At 45.7% G+C, this 25936-nt stretch overlaps 1 protein-coding gene across 40 annotated transcripts in view; it reads left to right on the top strand.

Annotated features, from left to right (window-relative positions):
• CLASP2 (cytoplasmic linker associated protein 2) overlaps positions 1–25936 on the top strand; it is a 127801-nt gene that overhangs the window by 86866 nt on the left and 14999 nt on the right. For 12 of the 40 annotated variants that reach the window (XM_077916454.1, XM_077916438.1, XM_028750455.2 and 9 more), the window contains 10 exons: positions 1522–1692; positions 2456–2563; positions 5158–5220; positions 6268–6374; positions 7402–7425; positions 8242–8486; positions 13723–13786; positions 22946–23109; positions 24710–24788; positions 24917–24967. In XM_077916454.1, the coding sequence (XP_077772580.1) occupies positions 1522–1692; positions 2456–2563; positions 5158–5220; positions 6268–6374; positions 7402–7425; positions 8242–8486; positions 13723–13786; positions 22946–23109; positions 24710–24788; positions 24917–24967 (1076 nt within the window). The remainder of the gene's footprint in view (positions 1–1521; positions 1693–2455; positions 2564–5157; positions 5221–6267; positions 6375–7401; positions 7426–8241; positions 8487–13722; positions 13787–22945; positions 23110–24709; positions 24789–24916; positions 24968–25936) is intronic. The other 28 variants (XM_028750463.2, XM_077916470.1, XM_028750467.2 and 25 more) reach the window with 9 other exon arrangements.

Genomic DNA, 25936 nt, shown 5'->3' with positions numbered 1-25936 from the left:
CCATTAGCACATTGTATCCGAATGGACACGGTGATTCACATAGCATTTGCATGGTGCATTGACTTGCCCCTCCATCCTCCATCTTGATCCTGTTTATATAATGAAGTACACAATGAAATGGATTGTTTAAATGTATGTGGTTATTTTGATTTGTCTTTAAGGATTGGTCATGTCAGGCCATACCATACTACTACAAAGAAATCTACGTGTTAAAACCAGCCTGTCGCGCTTTTTAAAATGGGTGGGACTGCTGTCTTTCAGCACTACACAGCTACGCTGTAAATGCATTGAAATTGAAAAGTGTTAGGATATCATTATTTACCAACAAGTCACTTTATCTTCACTTGCCGAGTTTGGTTCTATTTTGTGTTAGACAAAGATGTTCAAAGACACAATTTGTACAACGATTTACAGGGCAGTTTGCCATGAGCTTCCACGCTTGTGCTTAGGATACAATGGAGGTTTTCCTCAACTTAGCTTTGCAGACACGGGTTTTTTGCCACTGCAGAGCTCTTAACAGTGGCTTCTGAAAGTGCAAATAGAAGCTGTCACATCAGCAATAGCCAGTAGAACCCCCATCCCCCCCAGGACGAAACTGGACCAGACAAGGATCTGTGGGATTCTAAATAGGGCCATCTATCAGGGATAGACGCAGTCAAACACACATATGCCTGGTGTTAGTGCAGGGGAAAAAGCAGTTTTATTGCCCTCCCACCTTCCCTAGCCAGCACAACTGACACTACTTTCGATGCAGCCATGGCCCCAGTGCTCTGTTCAGTCCTGCTATTCCCAGCCAGGATTGCAGCCTAGAACATTTGGAAATAGGATGTCTCTGTTTTTATACTCAGTGCACGTGAAACTGTTTATTTAACGTAAAGTTCTAACTTGCAAACCTATCGTCAAAGAAAATTTAGCACTTGGACGTTCAGGTGTAATTTAAAGAGCTGCTTTAGGTGATCACAAGTTCTTCAGAGCATGCACCTAGTTGCCAGAAGACATCTCTTTGCAAGGCATCAGAGGCTATTCTCTGGTTTCCCAAGTTTCAGGAATGGCTTATTGGTTAGCACTGATAATTGCTTTTGGAGTATCAGCCCCACTGACCTTGGCACCCCAGTCCAATTAAAGTTGGGAATGTTACACAAAATAAGCAGTTTCCTTCCAGCTACGTCTCTGGAGCATCAAGACTCTTGTAATTAGTTCCTAGCTTGTAATGATGCATTAATATGCCCCTGGCAGTTTAATGCGAGTGGTATGCGTTTTAATTATTAAAATTTGGAAATTAGTACTTAAGGAGGTACAAATATTAAAAGCATATTTTGTGCATGAACTAATAAACTTTGCTTTAACACAGCACACATGTTCCAGATTCTATGCTGTTCATTATCGTCAGGTTCTTCCAAACAACTTCTCAAACCATTCCACTCTACCATAGCTGTTTCATTTATCTTGAGTTTTTTCTTTTACTCCCAAGCAGTTATGCATTGGAATGTATAGCTTATGTTTGCTTTGCTTTGCTTTCAGCTGGCAGCCGTTCTGGTTCCCCTGGAAGAGTTTTGACTACAACTACACTCTCAACTATGAACACAGGAGTTCAGAGAGTGCTAGTCAGTCATGCAACAGCACAAAAGCGAAGCAAGATTCCGCGAAGTCAAGGATGTAGCAGGGAGGCGAGTCCTTCAAGACTGTCAGTTGGTAAGGCTTGCTAGCTAGTCATAGCTTCTTTCTTTTATATCTCTCACATAGTCACTGAATTCAGGTGATCTGAGTCCAGGTTTGCTGAATATCTGCTTGTAAATTGGGTCTTCCATGTCATATCCTGAGATTAGTAACACATTAGGTAAAGAATAGTAAGCATCTTACTATTCTCCTTTAGATTGGAAAAGCATACTCAGTAAACAAAGCAAGCCCACTAAATATTCAGTCATCACCTCCCAGGGTAAGGCTTATTTCACACACTAGGTGGTTTTTCCAGCAATGCCCAGTCCCTGTCACTTAATATATGTATGTGGGAAAGCATTCTCACAGGCATAGGTTTATTGCATGCATGTTTCACAGTTCTAAGAGTATATGAAAAGCATCATGTGAGAAGCACATCTTAGAAATAAACGATGAAAATGAAAATCTGTGACTTTCAGCCTTATCTGCAGGTATGAACAAGTATGCAGCATATATTAATTCTGCCCTATTTCCCCCAAAGTTAGATGTGCCTAACTTCCATTCACACTTTTAACTATTTTCCAAATGGGCACATGATAAACGTGTGCTTCTGTTGAAGTGTCTGTGTTTTCTGTAAGTCAGAGTAAGGAGAAATGCATATATTTAGATGTCATTCATGCTTTAGAAAAGTGGGGTCTTGTTGTGAAAGGTAACATGTGGGATTGCATTAAAATGTCAACTCTTTCTGTGTCTTCTCCCTTTCTGTGCTGCTGTTGGTCTGTACCCTGAATCATACTAGCACGAGGTAGCCGTATTCCTCGGCCTAGTGTGAGTCAGGGGTGCAGTCGGGAAGCCAGCCGTGAAAGTAGCAGGGATACAAGCCCTGTCCGCTCTTTTGCGCCCCTTGGTAAGTACTTGGAGAGCTTGTTCTGCATGGCTGTGTTTGCCCTTGATTATCTGCTAATATAAGCTAAATAAAGAGATGGCATTTAACGAGACAGTCTATAAAGTCTGGCTGAAGACTTTGCCCATTTGAAGAGCCTAAAAATGCCCTCCATAATTCTAGAGTGACGACGCAATCCAGAAGTGTATGCCTAGCAACCCCCAAGGTTCTTCCACGCATACCAGTTAGCCATCCCTTCAACGCTCTTGCCTCCCAGTTCCTCTTGTAAATGAGAAATCATTTTCAGTGTTACACATACTATTCCCCACCCTAACCTAATCATCAGCTCTTGCACTAAAACCCAAACTTCTTTTGAAAACTGGTGTTCAAGGAGCAGTTTGGGAGTTCTTCAGGGTTGATACCTGTTTGGGAGAAACACGCTATAGTATCTCTGATTATAGGTGCACACTTCTGGATTGTTCCCTGGCACAAATGATTGTAAAATTGATATTCTGAGAATCAAGGTTTGCCCTTTGTTTCTGTGTTGCACATGCTTATCAGCCGTTCCTTCTTACCGTACTAGATTTGTTTTGATTTTCCCCTGTTCTTGATCTTTAGTATGAAAATCATAATGCATTTAATAATTTTATAGTGTAGTAGTGGCAATGCAGTTTCAGAGGACTCGGTTTTTTACCCTGCAAAACTGGCAGATTCACAGTACAGTCAAGAAACAAGTTATAGATTAGGGGTGTTTTTTTTCAAAACCTTACTCTAGTGCCTGGCCTGGGAACACGATATTGGCACTGGAATCCTTTCTGCATTTCATAGATACAAGATAACTTCTAGAAGAAAAGTCTTTCTTCATGGACATAGTATTCTAAGTTGCTTATCTGACATTTAGTGGCTGCGTTCGGATGAAACACAAAGCCATTAAACTATAGCTAAGCAAATTAGTCTCTGCATGACCTACTTACTACAGCATGCAGCTCAAGTATTCCCACTGTGCTCCTCCATTCCTCCAGCAGGGAAACAACCATAGAGTGGTTCACTTTGCACTATGCCCAAACACATGCCCATTATTTGTTTTTCTCTAAACCAGAAGTAGCTAATGTGGTGCCCCCAGCCATCATAAGTAATGGTCATGGATAATGGAGTTGGAACTGGCTTATCCCTGCTCTGAACAAAGCACAACCATGGTTTGTTTAGAGTGAAACAAACCACAAGCACTGATTGAAGGTCTAATACTAGGCCCAGCCACTTTGTGGTTTGACACTGCTTTAAGCTAAAAACATATTAATCCAGGGAAATTGAATTAACTTCCCTTGTTGAGCATTGATAAGACTTTTTAAAAACTACCTTCAATGGCTTAAACTGCTTGGCAATTCTTTTTCTTATTTTTTATGTTCCCTTCCTAGAAAAAAAACTTAGGGGTTTTTTGAGCCACATTTTTCCTGTTTCTGTAAAATTTAGCACTGCAATGCCACTGCTTAACTCAAAACCCTGGAAATCACTCTTCTGTATAAGCTTGCTTTAGTTATCATCCAGTGGTCCATTTGTTTTAAGTTAAGGCAACCTGTCCTTCAGTCTTTTCCCCATCAATGGGCAAGGAATGCCCATTGATAGCTATGCTACTTTACACATTTTTGATGAGGAAATATAATGTAATCAGGACTTATTTATGTATACTATTAACTTTAACACAATAAATGTTAACACAAAGAACACATTTGTTCCCTATGCTTTTGCTACACTCCTTTTACTAAGATGTCTAAAATGTGAAGGGGGAAGTTGCATGCTGTATGTGATTTACGTAATGAATCAAGTAAAGTGTTAATTATGTTAACTTGGAAAAATGAATTCACACATTGTAATTTCAATGTTCACCAGGAGAATTAGAACTTCAAGGTTTCTGTCCTTTTAATGGTTCTTAGATACACAGATGGACTAAGGGGGAATTTTTAATTAAACTATTATTAATATATGAAGAGAATTAACTATCAAGTTTTGTGCCAATTGAGGTTTCAAGGTTGACAACTTTGTGAACCTCAAAAAAAATTGCTTGCTTAGCTGATTTTTATTATTATTATTTATTTTGGTCATTTCCTGATTTTTATGTGCTCTGTCATTCGACAGATGGCTTTAGATTTTTCAAAAAATACGAAAGGCGTCTTTAGATTTAGTCTTGTAATTATTACGTTTTCATGTAAGGCAAATTATTTCTCTCTCCTCTCCAGAAAATGTAACTCATTCTCACGACCATTAAGTTCGTAGGGCGTGTTTTGCAATGCTGAAAATTATGTGCATGTCAGCTACCAACCTGTGACCAGACAGTTGAATGCAATTCTTGACATGTGCAAGATTTGAATGTTTGCAATAGCACAATTCTGAAGATGAGGATAGTAGAAGCTGCATGCGAGCCATCTGTGGGCAGGGAGCCAATAATCACAGGATTATTGTACCCTGTACTCAGTGCTGATGTGAATCTGTTCTTAGTTGCTCTTGTCATGAAGCAGTGCTGCCTGGCTTTGCCCAGACCTTCCTCCATTGCTCTCTGTACAATTGTTCTGTACTTTACTTTTATAGTAATAGATAGGGTTCATATGATCCTGTTATTGCAGCTTCCAGGCATCACTCCAGATCCACTGGTGCCCTCTACTCTCCAGATGTTTATGGGGCTACAGGTGAAGGATGAGTACACTTTGCTATCATCTGTGCCATCATCCTGGATTATTTTTACCCCATTTGATTTTTCATGCAGTCTATTTTTTATCATTTTCAGTATTAATTTCTGTACATTATTTCGAATACTCTAAGTAGATAAAAGTGCAAAATGTTTTCCTTTCCTCACACACACAGCAGTTTTTCTTTAGTTTCAGGTGAATTTTATTGGTTTTTCCTTCTTTTCCTTTCCATTCTTGTATTTCCAAAGCTTTATTAATGCATGTAGCTTTATGATATGTAATGCTGTAGGCTGTATTGACTGTGGTTTCCCTTAATTTGCTTCATAGTTTTAAAAAACACCAGAGTGACAAACACATTTTAGTAGAAAAAAGAAAATAGTTGCTGTTGCTTCAACTCCTGCATAATTATGTATACACAATATGTTTTTGTTCTTTTTGCCACATGAGGTACAGTTAAATAACTGCATTTAAATTTACTTTAATTTCATTAGGATATTAAGGCCACAATCCAACATGAACATGTCACTGCAAACTGTATGTGGCAGTGCACTCTTTCCTTTAGAGTTTTGCTGCCTCAGTTAGATAACAAAATAGGGATATTACTTTTAAAACCGAGCCATTGCATGTCTTTAGCAACAGGAGCTACTTTAACAAACTTGAAGGAGAACTCTAGCTGCACTTGTTTCTCTGGAGTGTGCATGTAGTAGAATTTTCTAGATTATGGCCAGTATCTCTCCTGAGCCATCTGGTTCATGAGGTTTCTGAGAGGGTACCAGGTTTCTATGGCAAGGGCTGGTATTGATGGTAGGCTCTGCATATATTCCCTTCCCTTAATAAATCAAGTAAGTGTTCCTTTTGTTGAGTTGAAGGCAAGCAGGCAAGCAGCCAGATTCAGAACAAATGAGATGAACCTTTTTGAGGCTTCACCGCTTCCAAATATTGGAAGGCATAAAACTTCTTAAATAGTGGCTTTAAATTTTCGTTTATATTGCATTGACCTTCCCAGGATGATTCTGATTTACGTTTTCTTTTGTCTTATTATGACAGGCACAGGTTTTGGAATAAGTCAGTCAAGTCGGTTATCCTCATCAGTTAGTGCCATGCGTGTCTTGAACACAGGCTCCGATGTGGAAGAAGCGGTAGCAGATGCTTTGGTGAGCATCTTGTCTATCACACACCTGTTTATTTGTTTTTGAGGGGGGGGTGACAAAGTAAAAGCTTAGTTTGTATTACTGTCAAATTTGATTATTGGTTCTGCTAAATTACATGGATCTCCACTTTTGACCGTACGTGCCATTATGTCTCTGTTCCTTCCAGCTCATCTACCTTCCCCTCAAAGCCTTTCTTAACAACTTAATCTTTATTCCCATAGTACATGTAACTGCATTTACATAACATTTATCGCTCACTGTTGTTTTCCCTGCTGTCCGGTTTACATTGTAAGCTCCTTGGAGGCAGAGACTGGTCTACATTTTTCCTGTTTAGTTATTAATTGAATCTATATCCCACCTTCACTTCAAGGAGCTCAAGATGGTGTTCATGGTTCCAGCGGTGGACCATGTGTTACCGCTGCCCGGGGCAGAGCAGGAAGGGAGCCTTCTGCGGCTGCACTGGCCCAGCCCTCGCCACTGATGCCGCTGCTCCAAATCAGTCCGTTCAGACTGATTTGAAGGGGGCCTGACCCAGGAGTGGAGCTGCGGCTGGCTGGCAGCGTTGGGCCTCTGTGGGCTCCCTCACGTGCTGGAGCCCAGTGGAGGAAAGGAGCAGCGCCCCTGGGTCATGCTGTCTTCCTCCCTCCTTGGTGGGTGGTGACTGTGTCCTCCCCCTCTGTCTTGGCTGGCCCAGGGGTGACATGCACACAGACGTCCCTTCGCCAGCCAGAAGGAGAAGGAGCCGTTGCCCCAGCCCCGATGGCCCAGCCCAGGCATGGCTTTCCGCCTCGCAGCTCCATCCTCAATACAGGAGCCTGTTGTGGGGGTGCCTGATTACATCTCCTCGAAAAAAGGGTGTTTGGGTCCACAGTTGTGTATCTAGCTAAAACTGTTATGTTTTCTTTTGTTCCTGAGGCTAAATCCAGCCCTCATTTCTAACTAGAGGTAATGACATCTGTGCTTACACTATTTAACCGTTGTCAGCTGTGCTCATAACTTTTCTGTTTCTTCTGTAATGCATTGCGCTCAGCTCTTAGGAGACATACGGACTAAGGTATAACAATCTTTGTTTCCCTGTTAAAAATGCTCAGTGTTTTTAAATAAATACATAATGTCTGCTTCACTTGTGTCCCAGGTTCACAATTGTTTTAAGGAGCTGAACGTTTCCAAATGTTTATAGTTTCAAATGTTGTTGTCCTTTTGTCCTACAGTGTGACTTCCATGTATTCCAAATATTTTTTTAAAGTCTAATATAGTTGGACCTGTTCATTCATGCACATTTTGCCTTTATGACCTTAGTGCCCTTGGTGGGAAGGGTTATTGCTTTATACAAAGTACCAGTTGTGTTGAGAGATTAATGTTACAGGCTTGTTTGAAGTTTACTTTCCCCTCCCCACCTAGTAAGCACAGCAAGATTTGGAACATCATTTAGCAGTTTCAGTATCTGTACTACAACAGCTGCAATTTCTTTGAACACGCTTTTGATTCTGTTCAATTTATTGATAGTTTTGGCTCTTGCTTTTTTTGTTGCTTTTAGTCTGATAACTGTGCGTTTCAATGTGATTGCTGTGTGGTTTTATATTCTGCAAGCAGTTTTCAGTGACACTTTTTGAGGGAAAAGTTGCCCGTTTTTATATAAAGAAATTAAACCATCATGATTAGAGGAGGTCTCCCTTTCAAGTAACCAGAGGGTCTCAGGTTCAGTGCAGTGAGAGAAATGAGATGGGTATGAATCTGGTGTCTGCTCCGGGTGTAGCTGCAGGTGACAGTGGCATCAGGGAGGTTTGCTATATGAAAAGGTGCATGATATTTGTGAAAGAGGCACTACAAACTGGTTATGGTTCCTGAAATGATGCTCTCTGTGTGATAGAAAAAGCCGGTGCGAAGGAGATACGAATCCTATGGAATGTACTCCGATGATGATGCCAACAGCGACGCGTCCAGTGCTTGCTCAGAAAGATCGTACAGCTCTCGGAATGGCACCATCCCTACCTATATGCGGCAGACAGAGGATGTGGCCGAGGTCCTCAATCGCTGTGCAAGCTCCAACTGGTCAGAAAGAAAAGAAGGCCTTCTGGGGCTACAAAATTTGTTAAAAAACCAGCGAACTTTAAGGTAGGAAAACCTTTTTAGGCAAGAGATTTTGTAGTTGAGAAAGCTCTGCAGATTCTCTGGCTAATGAATTTTACAGCAGGGAAAAGAAAGTCAACTGGCTTCCTAGCTCGTAACATGCTAGGTGACGTTCCATTGTTACTGCAGAACAAAAGGAAAGCAACTGGCATCAATTTCTTGAAGTGCTTTTGGATGCTTGATATTTCCTTCAAAGATGATTGAAAGGTCTCTGCAAGGAATAGATAGCATCGCATTTCGCTTTTGTTGAGCACATTCCTTCACACATGGAGCATAAAAATGGCTCTGGATAATAGTAGAGCCATAAAGCACTTTCAAATCTTGACCCTGTAGATGCCATAACAATGATACCTTAATGGTGATTAAGAGGAAGTACAGTGGTGCCTCGCAAGACGAAATTAATTCATTCCGCAAGTCTCTTCGTCTTGCGGTTTTTTCGTCTTGCGATGCACGGTTTCCCATAGGAATGCATTGAAAATCAATTAATGCGTTCCTAGGGAAACCGCCTTCAGACCAGGTCCGGGGACAGACTGTCCCCGGACCTCTTCTGAAGGCTGGGGGGGGGGGGACAAGGGCTTTTCTTCCCACCCCCAGCATTTTAAAAAACCCTGGGACAGCGGAGGACTTCTCCGCTGTCCGGGCGATCTTAAAATGCTGGCGGGCGGCATTTTAAAATCGCCCCGGGACAGCGGAGGACTTCTCCGCTGTCCGGGGCGATTTAAAAGCCCCTGGGAAGGCAGGCAGGGGGGACAAAGACTTTCGCCCCCCGCCCGCCTTCAGAAGGTGTTCCCGCCCCCCCCCCCCCCGCCCGGCTTCGCAGCAGCGCTACGAAGCCCGGTGGCTGGGGCAAGTGTTCCCGCCCCCCCACCCCGCTTCGGAGCAGCGTTCCGAAGCGGGGTGGCTGGGGCAGGTGTTCCCGCCCCCCGCCCGGCTTCGCGGCAGCGCTACGAAGCCCGGCGGCTGGGGCAGGTGTTCCCGCCCCCCGCCCGGCTTCGCAGCAGCGCTACGAAGCCCGGTGGCTGGGGCAAGTCTTCCCGCCCCCCCACCCCGCTTCGGAGCAGTGTTCCGAAGCGGGGTGGCTGGGGCAGGTGTTCCCGCCCCCCGCCCGGCTTCGCAGCAGCGCTAAAAAGCCCGGCGGCTGGGGCAGGTGTTCCCGCCCCCCGCCCGGCTTCGCAGCAGCGCTACGAAGCCCGGTGACTGGGGCAAGTGTTCCCGCCCCCCCCTTCGGAGCAGCGTTCCGAAGCGGGGTGGCTGGGGCAGGTGTTCCCGCCCCCCGCCCGGCTTCGCAGCAGCGCTACGAAGCCCGGCGGCTAGGGCAGGTGTTCCCGCCCCCCCACCCCGCTTCGGAGCAGCGTTCCGAAGCGGGGTGGCTGGGGCAGGTGTTCCCGCCCCCCGCCCGGCTTCGCAGCAGCGCTACGAAGCCCGGTGGCTGGGGCAAGTGTTCCCGCCCCCCCACCCCGCTTCGGAGCAACGTTCCGAAGCGGGGTGGCTGGGGCAGGTGTTCCCGCCCCCCGCCCGGCTTCGCAGCAGCGCTACGAAGCCCGGCGGCTGGGGCAGGTGTTCCCTCCCCCCCACCCCGCTTCGGAGCAGCGTTCCGAAGCGGGGTGGCTGGGGCAGGTGTTCCCGCCCCCCGCCCGGCTTCGCAGCAGCGCTACGAAGCCCGGCGGCTGGGGCAGGTGTTCCCGCCCCCCCACCCCGCTTCGGAGCAGCGTTCCGAAGCGGGGTGGCTGGGGCAGGTGTTCCCGCCCCCCGCCCGGCTTCGCGGCAGCGCTACGAAGCCCGGCGGCTGGGGCAGGTGTTCCCGCCCCCCGCCCGGCTTCGCAGCAGCGCTACGAAGCCCGGTGGCTGGGGCAAGTGTTCCCGCCCCCCCCACCCCGCTTCGGAGCAGTGTTCCGAAGCGGGGTGGCTGGGGCAGGTGTTCCCGCCCCCCGCCCGGCTTCGCAGCAGCGCTAAAAAGCCCGGCGGCTGGGGCAGGTGTTCCCGCCCCCACACCCCGCTTCGGAGCAGCGTTCCGAAGCGGGGTGGCTGGGGCAGGTGTTCCCGCCCCCCGCCCGGCTTCGCAGCAGCGCTACGAAGCCCGGTGGCTGGGGCAAGTGTTCCCGCCCCCCCCCTTCGGAGCAGCGTTCCGAAGCAGGGTGGCTGGGGCAGGTGTTCCCGCCCCCCGCCCGGCTTCGCAGCAGCGCTACGAAGCCCGGCGGCTGGGGCAGGTGTTCCCGCCCCCCCCCCCGCTTCGGAGCAGCGTTCCGAAGCGGGGTGGCTGGGGCAGGTGTTCCCGCCCCCCGCGCGGCTTCGCAGCCGCGCTACGAAGCCCGGTGGCTGGGGCAAGTGTTCCCGCCCCCCACCCCGCTTCGGAGCAGCGTTCCGAAGCGGGGTGGCTGGGGCAGGTGTTCCCGCCCCCCGCCCGGCTTCGCAGCAGCGCTAAAAAGCCCGGCGGCTGGGGCAGGTGTTCCCACCCCCCCACCCCGCTTCGGAGCAGCGTTCCGAAGCGGGGTGGCTGGGGCAGGTGTTCCCGCCCCCCGCCCGGCTTCGCAGCAGCGCTACGAAGCCCGGTGGCTGGGGCAAGTGTTCCCGCCCCCCACCCCGCTTCGGAGCAGCGTTCCGAAGCGGGGTGGCTGGGGCAGGTGTTCCCGCCCCCCGCCCGGCTTCGCAGCAGCGCTAAAAAGCCCGGCGGCTGGGGCAGGTGTTCCCGCCCCCCCACCCCGCTTCGGAGCAGCGTTCCGAAGCGGGGTGGCTGGGGCAGGTGTTCCCGCCCCCCGCCCGGCTTCGCAGCAGCGCTACGAAGCCCGGCGGCTGGGGCAGGTGTCCCCGCCCCCCCACCCCGCTTCGGAGCAGCGTTCCGAAGCGGGGTGGCTGGGGCAGGTGTTCCCGCCCCCCGCCCGGCTTCGCAGCAGCGCTACGAAGCCCGGTGGCTGGGGCAAGTGTTCCCGCCCCCCCCCACCCCGCTTCGGAGCAGCGTTCCGAAGCGGGGTGGCTGGGGCAGGTGTTCCCGCCCCCCGCCAGGCTTCGCAGCAGCGCTACGAAGCCCGGTGGCTGGGGCAAGTGTTCCCACCCCCCCACCCCGCTTCGGAGCAGCGTCCCGAAGCGGGGTGGCTGGGGCAGGTGTTCCCGCCCCCCGCCCGGCTTCGCGGCAACGCTACGAAGCCCGGCGGCTGGGGCAGGTGTTCCCGCCCCCCCACCCCGCTTCGGAGCAGCGTTCCGAAGCGGGGTGGCTGGGGCAGGTGTTCCCGCCCCCCGCCCGGCTTCGCAGCAGCGCTACGAAGCCCGGCGGCTGGGGCAGGTGTTCCCGCCCCCCCACCCCGCTTCGGAGCAGCGTTCCAAAGCGGGGTGGCTGGGGCAGGTGTTCCCGCCCCCCGCCCGGCTTCGCAGCAGCGCTACGAAGCCCGGTGGCTGGGGCAAGTGTTCCCGCCCCCCCACCCCGCTTCGGAGCAGCGTTCCGAAGCGGGGTGGCTGGGGCAGGTGTTCCCGCCCCCCGCCCGGCTTCGCAGCAGCGCTAAAAAGCCCGGCGGCTGGGGCAGGTGTTCCCGCCCCCCCACCCCGCTTCGGAGCAGCGTTCCGAAGCGGGGTGGCTGGGGCAGGTGTTCCCGCCCCCCGCCCGGCTTCGCAGCAGCGCTACGAAGCCCGGTGGCTGGGGCAAGTGTTCCCGCCCCCCCCCCTTCGGAGCAGCGTTCCGAAGCGGGGTGGCTGGGGCAGGTGTTCCCGCCCCCCGCCCGGCTTCGCAGCAGCGCTACGAAGCCCGGCGGCTGGGGCAGGTGTTCCCGCCCCCCCCACCCCGCTTCGGAGCAGCGTTCCGAAGCGGGGTGGCTGGGGCAGGTGTTCCCGCCCCCCGCCCGGCTTCGCAGCAGCGCTACGAAGCCCGGCGGCTGGGGCAGGTGTTCCCGCCCCCCCACCCCGCTTCGGAGCAGCGTTCCGAAGCGGGGTGGCTGGGGCAGGTGTTCCCGCCCCCCGCCCGGCTTCGCAGCAGCGCTACGAAGCCCGGTGGCTGGGGCAAGTGTTCCCGCCCCCCCACCCCGCTTCGGAGCAGCGTTCCGAAGCGGGGTGGCTGGGGCAGGTGTTCCCGCCCCCCGCCCGGCTTCGCAGCAGCGCTAAAAAGCCCGGCGGCTGGGGCAGGTGTTCCCGCCCCCCCACCCCGCTTCGGAGCAGCGTTCCGAAGCGGGGTGGCTGGGGCAGGTGTTCCCGCCCCCCGCCCGGCTTCGCAGCAGCGCTACGAAGCCCGTGGCTGGGGCAAGTGTTCCCGCCCCCCCCCTTCGGAGCAGCGTTCCGAAGCGGGGTGGCTGGGGCAGGTGTTCCCGCCCCCCGCCCGGCTTCGCAGCAGCGCTACGAAGCCCGGCGGCTGGGGCAGGTGTTCCCGCCCCCCCCACCCCGCTTCGGAGCAGCGTTCCGAAGCGGGGTGGCTGGGGCAGGTGTTCCCGCCCCCCGCCCGGCTTCGCAGCAGCGCTACGAAGCCCGGCGGCTGGGGCAGGTGTTCCCGCCCCCCCACCCCGCTTCGGAGCACCGGGAGAAGCGATCTCCCCGCAGCCCCTTGCTTCAAAAGAGGTCGGGGGCAGACCTCTTTTGAAGCAAGGGGCGGTGGGGAGAAGCGATCTCCCCGCCGCCCCTTGCTTCAAAAGAGAAGACCCGCTGTCCCCGGGGCAAGCTTCGTTTTGCGAAGCAAGCCCATAGGGAAATTCGTCTTGCGAGGCAACTCGAAAACGAAAAAACCTTTCGTTTTGCGAGTTTTTCGTCTCGCGAGGCGTTCGTCTTGCGGGGTACCACTGTATTGGGCCACTGATTTTGATTTATTGTATTTCTCTGCCACTTTTCATTCAAATGAATCTCCAAGCGGCTTACAAACAATAAATAACTGACTCATGTACTCCCTTTCCTACCGCCCCCCCCCCAAGTATGAATTCCCCGAGGCCAACCTGCCTTCCTCCTGGCTCCACACACACACACACACACACACACACACACACACACACACGTTCTCAAGGAGAATGGAGATTTGCAGGTAAGCAGCAGTAGACTATTCCCCCCCCCCCCCGGCAAGGCAGTTGTTCACCCTTACTTGGACTTTATGATTCTGTGCTATAGTTCTGAGTGTAAAGCTTAGTATAAGCACATTTACATTGCCAAACATGTTAATGAATGTAAAATATTTCACCGACTCATTTTTAAAGTTGCTCTAAAGTTGCTCATAACATTACCCTGCCATTTACTAATTAGTCTTATGTCATTTTGGCAGTCGCGTTGAATTAAAAAGGTTGTGTGAAATCTTCACAAGGATGTTTGCTGATCCTCACAGCAAGGTATGTATTTGTTTTGCTCCATAGCGATTATGAACATCTGCAGGGTTTTTAGAAGAATACTGCCATAGATTTAGACTTAAATACTTGGTGGACAGAAAGCACTTCCAAGTGTCTTCATATTATTTTAATTAACAGTGGCTCAGTCCTTTAATGGTACAAGAGGCACATGATAAAATCAGATAGTACCTTCTACTGAACCAGTGTTTGTTTCTAAAGGAGGAATATCTACACAGAACTGTTTTTCAGGTCTAGAACATTCATTGTACTGTCTAAAATTATCCCCATGGATACAGCTCTGTATTTTTAGAAAGGTCTTCTTGAAGTACAGTGGTGCCTCGCCAGACGAAATTAATTCGTTCCACGAGTTTTGTCGTCTTGCGATTTTTTCGTCTTGCGAAGCACAGTGTCGGAAAAGTTTTGGGAAAGCTTCAAAAATCACCAAAGTCTTCAAAAATCTCAAAAAAGGCTACCACACCGCGTTCTATGAGTTGCTCCTCGAAGTCAAGTCGCAACTGTATTAACGGTGTTAAGAAAAAGGAAACAAACTTGCAAGACGTTTCCGTCTTGCGAAGCAAGCCCATAGGGAAAATCATCTTGCGAAGCAGCTCAAAAAACAAAAAACCCTTTCGTCTTGCGAGTTTTCCGTCTTGCGAGGCATTCGTCTTGCGAGGTACCACCGTAGTCAGGAACCCTGGGCTCTTGAATGCAGGGACAATACCCATCCTTGGATAGTTTTGTACTTGCATACAGCTGTACACTAGTGTGTGGAGGAGCAGATGCCGCCCCTTCATGTGTTCATGACCTCTTTAAAAATTCAGAAAGTTTAAATAAGTAGACTACATCTTCACACTATGCTCAAGAACATTTTGTCCAAACCATGGGGATAGCCAACTTCTGCAACTGCATCCTGGTTGCTCGCTATTCAAATTCTTGAAATAACACGAAACAGTGTAGCACAAAAATCAGTTGTGATTTTTTAAAGACCAGCAAATTTCATACGGCATAAGCTTTTGTGGACTAAAGTAAATACTTTGAGCACTTGAGTTTCACATTTTGAATCACTTAACTCATTGTCTTTTCTCACTTCCTGTCTTGGGCCAGCCAGCAGCTCTCAGCCAAACACATGGCTGTTGTTACCATATAGAAGGAAGCATAAAATGACTGTATTAAGGGGGACTTAATGTTTGTATCACAGGCATCAAATGTTGGTTTCTTTAACTGGAGTGATGTGTCATTGTACTTTAAAGGGTTTTCTGCCCCCTCTCTGCAGATTACTACAGCTAAGATAAGTCCTGCCTTGTTTAGCTGAGCTTACTGTCAAGTTATTGTGCACAGGAGACTGATTCCTAGTAAAAGTTATCCTAGGCCTGTAGCCACTGTGGGTTGGGGAACTGTGGAAAGCAGTGTGATCTGGGGCCCATTCACACTGCTATTTTATCACAGCAACATTACATTAATAGTGTGTTTGAAGAGAATTCATACTGGGTTGTCCACACATCACCCTGCTTTATCAGTTCTGTAGTCGTTCCCCAATGCTCCAGTATTATTACATCCACACTTTAATTCCACCCATTCCGTTATCTGTGTTTTCACCATCCTCAATTCTGTGTCCCCACACCCAGCTCAAGTAAGTTGTCTTGTAATGCCATGCCAGCATACTTTGATTTTTACACTGTGATCACCATGCTAAATCTTTCCTTGATATTTTACAAAATAAAAACCCACAGGAATACCAGTATCTGCTATCAATGGAATGTATGTAGGAGTGGCTATGTCACAAAGAATTAAATGGAATTCAGCACATTGCTAGGGCACCAAAGCACAAGCAGTGGTGCTCAAGACTAGAGACACACACACCCCATCTTCTGGTTAATTAGCAGAAGCTTGGCGGATGCGTGGATTCCGGTAACTCTCACAGTGAGTCAAAGTCTCCAGTAAAAGATTTACTAAGGTATAAAGCACACAGTCCTTTGCTAGCTCCCCAGCAAGGTACAAATCGTACCCGATTTTAGAGCAAAATCTAGTTGCAGCAACAAGAATACACCACACAGTAAAAGTGTTAAAAGCGAAAGCAGAAAAATCTACATTCCATGATAAAACAGAAAGAAGAATGAGATTAAACTCCCCAGTAGGCAGTAGTATAGTCTGTCTCCAAAGCTTTGAACTTGGAATTCAGCAGAGAACACACAACCTAACAAACAGCAGCTGTGCTCTCTGCTTCTATGAGAAGGCTTTCAAACTGAAATGTTCCAAAATTTTCTGGTGGCTTCTGCACTTTATGAAACTTATTCCCTGGAGGGCCCCCCCTTTCATTTTCATTGTTTGTCTTTTGACTGTTTTACTTTTACAGGTAAAATAGTAAGGAGAAGCATAATATTTTTCCTGATAAAACCTGCTCCCACTTTCTAGTGTTCTGCTACAATAGCAACAAGACGCTGTATGCATTAAGTGCAATGAGACTTGGAGAGAGTACCCAATCTCAAATGAACCTACCACAGGAAGAATGAGTCCTGTTAACTAGAGGGGCCAGGGAAACAAGCAAACGATGGAGATTCTAATTGTTAAAAGAAGGAGAGAGGGAAACAGCATTTCTTTAGGACCTCGGGGGTGTCTGTTTCCTGGTGCCTAAATAGCTCTCTTCTCAATCACAGTTCTGACATCACTCATTGGCTAAAAACACTGAAAGGTGGGAGCAGCTAGGCTGGCTCATCTCACAGAAATCACTTGGAAAGGGAACCTGCACATTTTGTTTCACAGCTTACTTTCTACGAGGACTGGAGACTTTTACCTTTTTTTTTTTTTTAAGGAACCTCAGATTCTCTGCCCAACTTGCAGGCATTGTCTCTGGTGCAATTGTTCCACTTGTGCCACTATCATCCAACCTTGAGTATTAAATGGCACAGAGATAAGGAAAAACGGTGGTTTGAAGTTCTGGAGGATTATGAGCTTTTTAGATCTGTGGATTTAACAAATTATGGGGTTGGAATGGAGTACTTAAAAATAAAGTTTAAATCAGGAAAATCTCCTGCGATGTAGTATGACTACTTTACAAGAAGGTTCTCAGTGAATAATTACCTGAGAATTAAAACAGTAGGTAATGATATATCAGATTTTGGGGGGAAAATAATAATGCGTTGCAAGGATAACTTGCTATCAAGGATATATAAGCTGCTGCTTAAATACAATACTAAACCTGGATAGGTGGAAGAATTCATAATCAAATGAGTACAAAACACGAATAGGAGAGTATGGGGAAACCTGTAAGGGGGGGGGGGAATCGCATAGGTTCTGTAAGTATTTAAGAGATCATTGTTATATAAGATAGTGGCATGCTGGCATATAACACCAACAATAAGAAATAAGAAAGTGATTGCTGGAAATGACAAATCAGAATGGAAATTATTATATGTGGTGGGAATTGCAATGTAAAAAAAAGGAAAAAAGATTTAAGGTGGAATGCAGCTTAGCATGAAGGAAATTGTTCCATCAGCACAAGCATTTTGCCCTCTTTCTTCCTTACACACCCTGTTCTTGGAGATTCTCCAGACCCTCCAAAGTGGATTTAGGAGGGGGGCACAGGAGGAGGGGGGGAAGCCACATAATTATAGATCTGGTTTTTTTCTTATTAAACGATATAGATGGATTCCTTAATGAATTAACATAAGTAACTTATTTCATATGTGTCGCTGGCAGCAGGATTATTAGCTGTCAGTAGGTGAACACAAATGATGCCAACAACAAATGAATGGATTCATAAATTCTGGAATTTTTGTTTTAATGGCAAAATTGACTCACCTTACTCAAACAAAAGGGAGGGGGGAGACAGAATATAGCTTTTGAGTATTGTACATTCAAATGGAGCTTTTAGGGGTTTTTGAATTACTCTCTTCAAATGTAGGCTTAACAAATGTCTTAAAATTTAAGATTGGTGATAAAACTTGCTGAATTGTGTGTGTGTGTGTGTGTGTGTGTGTGTGTGTGTGTGTAGATTGGGATAAGTATGTGTGTAAATATAGGTGTGTAGGTATTTATAACAATGCAAATATGTACACAAATACTTAGAGGTTAGAGTCACCAATGAAGGAAATACCTGTCTCTGACCAACCACAGGGTAGGTTTATCTTATAGACCCTAGAATCAGTACATTTTCAAATGATGTTCATGGTTTCTCTTAAAGTGCTCAGAATTTTTAGTGAACACTGCAGAAAGTGGTTATATCAGAACACAAAGTATATCTTGCATATAATTGACATCATCATTGAAATACGATACCTTCAGTGTTAATTTTCTTTTTGCATATTGCTCTGTCTACTGCTTTGTCAGACTTTTGAATATGTGCTTTAAATTGTAGTTTAATTGAAGCTTTTCATGGCAAACGCTGAGGAATTGTTCCCTTATCAGACATGTACTGTAAATTGGAGACCCTTTCTCGTGGATCCTTGACTTAACTTGACCATCCATTGTGTTGTGTTGTTTTAGGGTACCATTAAGGATGCCTCACAATGTGAAATTTTCATAGGAGCACAATAAACTTTCATTGAGTACCCACTAAAATGGTATCATTTGAAGCATATGCATGAAGTCTTTAATCTGGCATGCAATGCTGAAACATGCTTCAGGGAGCCATGAGTGGCCTTAGTTCATCGGCACAAGTTTCTGCAGGGTTCTTGAGGTTAAAAAAAAAAGATGTATATGCACTTCAAATGTCATGGTTTTAGTGAGTAATATAATACATCTCAAATATGTATGTTAGAATTGTAATGCTTGAATCCATCCATACCCAAATGTTAAATAATTGCTTTCAAAAAACTGTATTTTTATTCAGATGTTTTGGTTTTAAAAGAGTGAAACGGGCAAAGAAGAGAGACCTATGTGCTTTTGCAAGAATTGGAAATTTCAGAGCAAAGCTGTTTACTTAATCATATTAAAACCCATGTATCACATTTTCCTCATACAGGAACTATGCAGATGGCAACTAATTTGTGTGTTTTATCTTCCCTCCCTCCCTTCCTCCCTCCTTTTTTTCTTTTCTTTTTGCATGCTGTCCCCTGTGTTGGAACTCTCTGTAGAGAGTAAGTTGGTTCAATATTTGTTGGAGCCCTAACCTTATTGCATGATTGATAATAACCTTTTCCCCCCTCTACTTTACTCTTATAAAGAATGTGTGCTGAGTCCAGCTTTTGCGCTTTACAAAATCCTTGCCGTTATGCAAATTATGCTGAAATATTTTTGGATGTGCTTCTGTATACTAATTAACTGACCTTTTTGGTTTTGTACTTCTACTGTGTGTTGTGGTGGTTGGCGCATCTGAGTTTTACATCATCTAAGATCTGTTATTGAAACAATACAGCAGGGCTTTTATCTCTACTGTTCAGTTTCAGCTTCACACATAATTTTCAGGAATTATTTTCACGATGCAGTATTTTGCAAAAGCAGCAATAAAGTCAGAGTATTCACACTGTCCATATTCACACGGTCACCATATGGTTTTCCTACTGGATGCCTGTACTTTTTAAAAAATATATAATAACCTAGTTTGCACATCATGGTAAGCCAAACTATGGCTTACTGGGGCTGCATTGATCCTCTCTAGTTTTTCTTTTATATTTCCTTGCTAAATCAAGCCAAGGTTTGCCTTACTGTGTTGTTTGAATCAGGACTGAAGGTTAAGCTACAGGTATTGGTTGGCAGGAGTGCCTGGCGTGCTCTGGTCCACGGGGTCACGAAGAGTCGGACACGACTAAACAACAACATTGGTTGGCAAGGAGAGAGTTTAAACCACAAACCCCGGTTCAGACTACACACCAAGTCAAAACTTGGATTAACCTGGTTTGGGAATGTAATAAACCAGAGAGGAGCAAAGCAGCTACAAGCTTCTCTCCACAAACCTGCACTTTCATGGTCCTGGTAAGCCATAGTTTGGTTACCATTATTTGCAAATAAGGCCATTAAGTCTTTTCCCAAGTGAAATAATGATGAACACTGAATTCCTTCTGTACTCCAGTGCAGCTGCACTCCATGTGTGCTATGTGAAGGGGAAATGTTGCAAGGTAGTCTGAGGCCTTGCTAAGTTGTGCACACTAAATGTAACCGAGTTGCTCATATGTTAAGAGATTACAGTTGGCAACCATTTCAACCACTTGGATCACTTTCAACATGCTTCAACTCAGTCACTGTCTGAAGTGCAATGGTTGCTTGTTGGTTACCGCTAAAAGCAGCTACATCACCTTTAAATGTACATCGTGGTAACCATATCATCTGAAACAATGAGTTGGATCCAAACTTATTTGATCTTAGATCCCATTTAAATCAGCGTGAAAAGTTAACTACAGTTGAGTTGATTCCCATTAATTCAAGTGAGAACTTATGCCAACTTAAGTGAATCTGGAAGCAATCCAGTGTATTATATTAGTGCTATTTTTATTGTTAAGTATTGTGTTTCTTCAAGGAGCAGAAGATACTTCTAGGAAGCTAAGCTGCTTTATTTGGACCTATTTAAATTGAACACCAACACATAGTTGCTTGTACTTCTGCTGCTTGTCACAGATGTAGGGCTCTCTGGGTCCGAACAACTAGTGTCCTGAGCTATATTGAGCTAGTGGTGCACACCAGAGGAATAAAATCAGAAGCACCCACTTTTTAAACTAATCAGAGGTCTCGGTTTTACTTTTGAGCGTTTTAGTTTAAACTCTGGCTAGTTCAGATAAGCCAGGATCAAACCAGACTTTAAGATTTTAAGTACGTATGAAGAGCCTGCTGAATCATGCCAATGGCCCATTTAGTCCAGCATCCTGTTCTCTCAGTGGCTACACAGGTGAGCCTGTGGTTTTCAGCAACTGGTATTCAGAAGCATTGCTGCCTCCAGTCATGGAGGCAGAGCATAGCAACCATGGCTAGTAGCCATTTATAGCCTTAACCTGCATGAAATTGTCCAGTCATTCTTGAAAGCCATCCATGTTGGTGGCCATCGCTGCCTCGTGTAGCAACATGGAATTTGCCTTTTTTCACAGTTGCCGCACACTGGTTCAGCGCCTTCATCAAGCTATCCACTACAAGCCCAAGGTCTTGTTCCTGGTCATTCACCCCATGAGTGTTCAGACCCACTTAACATTCCTTGAGTGTATGTGCAGAATTACGATTTTTGCCTTTGACATGTATTAATTTGCACTTATTGACGCATTTACCATGTTACCAGCCACTCACTCAGTTTGGAAAGGTCCCTTGGGGGCTTTTCACAATCTTTTTGTTGTAATGACCTGAAACTGTTTGGTATGGTGAGCAAATTTGGCTACTTCCCTGCTTACCCATAACTCTAGATTATTTATGAACAAGTTAAAAAGCACCAGTTCCCAGTCCTGGTTCCCATTTTCCACATCTCTCCATTCAGAGAACTTTGCTCCTACTTTCTGTTTCCTGCTATTTTTTTAACTGGTTTGAACAAACTAGAGCTAGAACTTGCCAGAGTTCAGACAAAAGAGAGGGCTCTGGTTGGTTTAAAATCAAAATCCATAGTTTCCAATCTCCTCTTCCTTGTACATGAAAGAAAAGGGAAGAAGAAAGAGCCAGATAGCTTGCCATAGCTTTTAAGTCTAAACCACAGTTTAGAGTCATGTCCAAACTAGTCCTATAACTGGAAGGATTGATGAAGGCGGCATACTCACAATATGCCCCTTGTTAAAGTTTCAATATTTTAAACTTTAGCTTGTGCTTGAATCCTGTAGATCAGGTTTGGGGAATCTATGGTACCCTGTATGATGTTGGACTACAGTTCCCATCAGCCAGCATGCCCAGTGATCAGGGATAATGGTAGTTGTAGTCTGACAATTTCTGGAGGACCATGCATAAAAGAGCTAATGAACAGCTTTTGTGGGGACTGTTTTGAACAGAGATAGGAAATACATACTTTTGAGCTATATTTGTCCCCAGTGGTGAATGAATGCACAGTGGAAGCACAGACTGGATGAAATGTCTTGGCAGATCCCTTGCCCAAACTGTTTTGTCTACCCCATAGTGTCATATATTTTAATTTTGTTTTGTTTTGTTATGTTAAAGTAGACAGTCTTGTAGTGTGTTCCTTTCCATGTGTTGTGCGGTAGGCTGTCCTGTTTGACTGTTAAATTAGTTTTCTGATCAGAAGGTGTGGCCTGCCGATTGCACTTAAAGCTTGTATGGTACCTGCAGAGAATCAAGAAATTTGAGCCTTGGAAGATTCCACCAGATTGTGAATTGTGCAGTTTCAACAAACTATTTTAACAAAGACTTTTATAAGCAACGTGAATTAAATTTGATCATACTTGCTAAAGTACATCTTTATAAGAGAAGAAACTTGCACTCTTTTCACGTGTCACCACTGAATAGTGATCTGTATGGAAATGAGTTGTGAGTCCTGTGTTTCACTGAACTTTGAGGACTTGTCATGGCATCTTAGCTTTTTACAATCCAGTAAATCTGTTTGTGGTGTGTGCACGTTGTGTTGCATGCAACACTGAGTGGATTAACAGTCTAAAGCAGTGTTTCTCAAATGGAGGGTGGCAAGACCTCCTTCCTTGGGGATGCAAACTATACCGAGTGGCTTACTGAGTTAGTACTGGCTAAAGTGTTGTGGGGAGAAGAGCCTAGTGTGTATCTGTGTGAGAAATCGAGAGTGTGAGGTGAGGAAGTGTAATTTACGTGAGGTTGAGTTGAGTATAGCACCCATGTGTGGGTGGGAAGGAGATAACTCATCAGGCTGTTCGGCAGATTGACCCAAAGAGGCTTCAAAATTGGAGTGAATGGGTTGAGTCAGAACACGTAGGAAGAGTTACAACTTTTTAACGTTTGAGACACACTGGTTTAAACCATTTCCACAAAACTCAATACAACAGACAACACCAAAGCAGTAGCCGGGGGCGGGGAAAGTTGCGCCAGTCATCACAGCATTTCTTTCCCCAGTGTTACTGCATGAAGTACTAATTTTCTGAATTGCTTAAATACTCTTGAATCACAGATTCTGATGAAAGGCAGACAGAATGTTTTCCCGCTTGGCTGTGAATCGTTGCCTCTTTCTGCTTCTGTGTGTGTTACTACATTCTTTTGTGAGTTCAACACAGGCAAGCGTCAACTCCTTTTCTTCCCTACTCTTTTCTTCTTTCCTTTTGTCCTTTTTTCTGCCCCCTCCAGGTGTTCAGCATGTTTTTGGAAACTTTAGTTGACTTCATTCAAGTCCATAAAGAAGATCTACAGGACTGGCTATTTGTCTTGCTGACACAGCTGTTGAAAAAAATGGGTGCTGACTTGTTGGGGTCCGTGCAAGCGAAAGTTCAAAAGGCACTTGATGTGACAAGGTAATGAATTCTTGACTTTGTGGAAATATTTTCTTGGGGGAGGGGGTAATATTCTGCATCTTTGTATCAATAGTACCTCTTGGATTCTTAAGAATGCTTATCTTCCCAGATACAAATCAAATGAATGTTTAGCACCATAAGTAAAAAAAAGATTAGAATTCAGTGAGATGTCAGTATGTTCCCATATTCACTACATGATTCTGGAAGAATAGTAGCACATGTAGTTGAACTAAGCATGCTTAGAAGATTGTACCTGATGGTGTCTTAAAAGAGCAGGGATTCCCAAACATTTCATCCTTCTTTCTTAAGAGTCTGAGCATTTCATGTCACCAGCCTGAAGAACCCTGTCTCAGAATAACTCATAAGTAGGAGTCAGTTCCTTCTCAGTTGCTGGATGACACCCCTGACAGTGCCAGCAATTGACCGTATGGTGGAACTCTTCCAATACCTGGCCATCAGTAGGAGGGAGTTTGGTGCCACAGTGACACTAGCAAAAAAAAAATCAACACTACCGCAGTACCTCAAGAACCTACCCGGACTCTGAGATCATCTTCTGAGGCCCTTCTTCATGTGCCTCCTCAAGAGGTCCAGAGGGTGGCAGCACGAGAACAGGGCCTTCTCTGCAGTGGCTCCCCATCTGTGGAATGCTCTCCCCAGGGAAGTTCTCCTGGTACCTTCATTATACACCTTTGGGCGCCAGGCAAAAGCATTCCTTTTTGTTGATCCAATTTACATCCTATGCCCTTTAAAATGTGTTGGGGGGGTATTGGGTTGCTGTTTTTATTTTTATTAGGTATTTTGTGGTTTTATATCTTGATTTTATTCTGTGAACTGCCCTGAGACTACAGGGTGGTATATAAATTCTAACAACAGCAACAACACTAGCTGAGCCATAGGGGCAACAAAAATAAATAATACGCAAACCAGGAAAGAAGGCTGTTACTGGAATATATAGAGAGACAATAAGTTAAAAAGCAAAAATGAAAACATCCCGTGAAGTGATTCGTGAAAGGTATTCAAGCCAAGATCAATGTGGTAGTTAAACATGAACTCAAGGCTTTTTTTCAGCTGGAACTGGCGGGAACTGAGTTCTGGCACCTTTTTCGGCTGGGGCTGTGCAACATGACGATCAGGTTGCCGTGGCGATTGTGGTTCCCCTAAAAAGCTCAACAACTTTGGATGGGTGCTCAGCTCAGCAAGTTCCTCCACCCCTTTTTCTAGGAAAAAAAGCCCTGTATGAACAGATTGGGAAAGTAGGAGCCACACTCCTTGATAAGTTCACATAGAGGTTGGTGTAGGGTACCTACCAAAACTCTAGTATAGCTTGAGAAGCTTCCCAAAGGAGGCTTGGATGAGATGCAAAAATTAAAGAACTACCGTACAAGTAAACAAGCTGCTCACATGAACAGCCAACCACCAATAAATCTGTTCCTTTTTTTTCAACCAGGAACAACTCAGTCTTCCTGCATGGGCACCAAATATATTTTGGGCAAAACTACCTGCAGTATTTTCTGTTCTCTCCCCTTTCATTCTGCCTTTCCACAGTCCCTTTAACAAACTGTTCTTTAACCCTTAACGCTGGATTAATTCATTTTTGCAGGGAATCTTTCCCCAATGAGCTCCAGTTCAATATTTTAATGAGATTTACTGTTGATCAGACCCAGACACCCAGCTTGAAGGTAAGAACATGCAAAGTTTTCAAAAACAAATGAGTTCAGTGCAAATTTCATTTATTAATATTTGCATATTTGTTGCATTCTGTGTTGCTGGTTTTCAAATAGTGGGTTTTGTTTTTATAAAATTTCAGACAGTCAAGCCAGCACTGCAAGACCAGCTTCGCTCTTTTTGGAGCTCCAAGGTTTTTGTCTGCATTATTGTCTTTTTTAACCTACTATGTGTAAATTTACATTTTAAAAACGTTTACTTGTATGCATCCCTATGCAGCTACTAACATTTGCAAGGAATTCTGAGCATGCTTTCCAATTTGAGATCAAGCGTTATGCTTTCGTTAAAACGTTTGACGGTAAACTTTACAAGAAAACACAACAAGAACAACAAAACGAAGTATGGCTGCCTAACACCAAGCTGGTTATGCAAACTCACTCTATCAAGTCTGTTCTAATTTTATGTTTGTGATTTCCCAATCCTCATTTTACAGATTTAGTGACTCTCACAACTGAATTTATTCCTAAGCTTCTATATTTTGCATAGTCAAAATTAGAGAAACTGACCTATATTTTTAAACAAGTTCTTATTGCGAACATTAGCTGGAAAGAAGTAACGCATTGGAATATATAAAAGACAGACTACTTTCCTGCAAATGTGTAGTCGTCAAAACTAGCTTTGGTATAAATGCAACAAATACTAAGAATTTAAACTGAGGCAATTTGGGAAAATAACAAGCATATATACAACCAGTATTTTTTCCTCTATCCTGCACGCAGTAACTGTACACAGTCTGTTAAGAGCTTTTCACAAGACGGCACTTCTTTATTCTTGAACACGGTGCTGAAGTCACACACCTACAATTCTCCATTTGTCTAAAGTGCAGCAGAATTTTATTGTACGTGATAAAGAGAGTTTGAGTTTAATTATATCGGTTAGTGGGAATCTTTTGACCTTGATTTTGCAATAGTTTTCTAGATTTAAAGGTAGGATTGCTTTGCTGAGAATGTGAATTTCTCTAGTTGCTCATTGATACCGATCCTTGTTCCTTTTAATCGCAAATGGTACCTATAGGATTTTGAGAAGATGTATGGAATTACTATAGGGCATTATGTGTGTGTTTATGAAAACCTATTTCTGAACATAGGAAACACCAGAGCTA

This window comes from Podarcis muralis, chromosome 12, assembly GCF_964188315.1.
Source record: "Podarcis muralis chromosome 12, rPodMur119.hap1.1, whole genome shotgun sequence".
NCBI lineage: Eukaryota > Metazoa > Chordata > Lepidosauria > Squamata > Lacertidae > Podarcis > Podarcis muralis.
The sequence above is the reverse complement of the archived record's forward strand: the minus strand, read 5'-3'. Positions and strand labels throughout refer to the sequence as shown.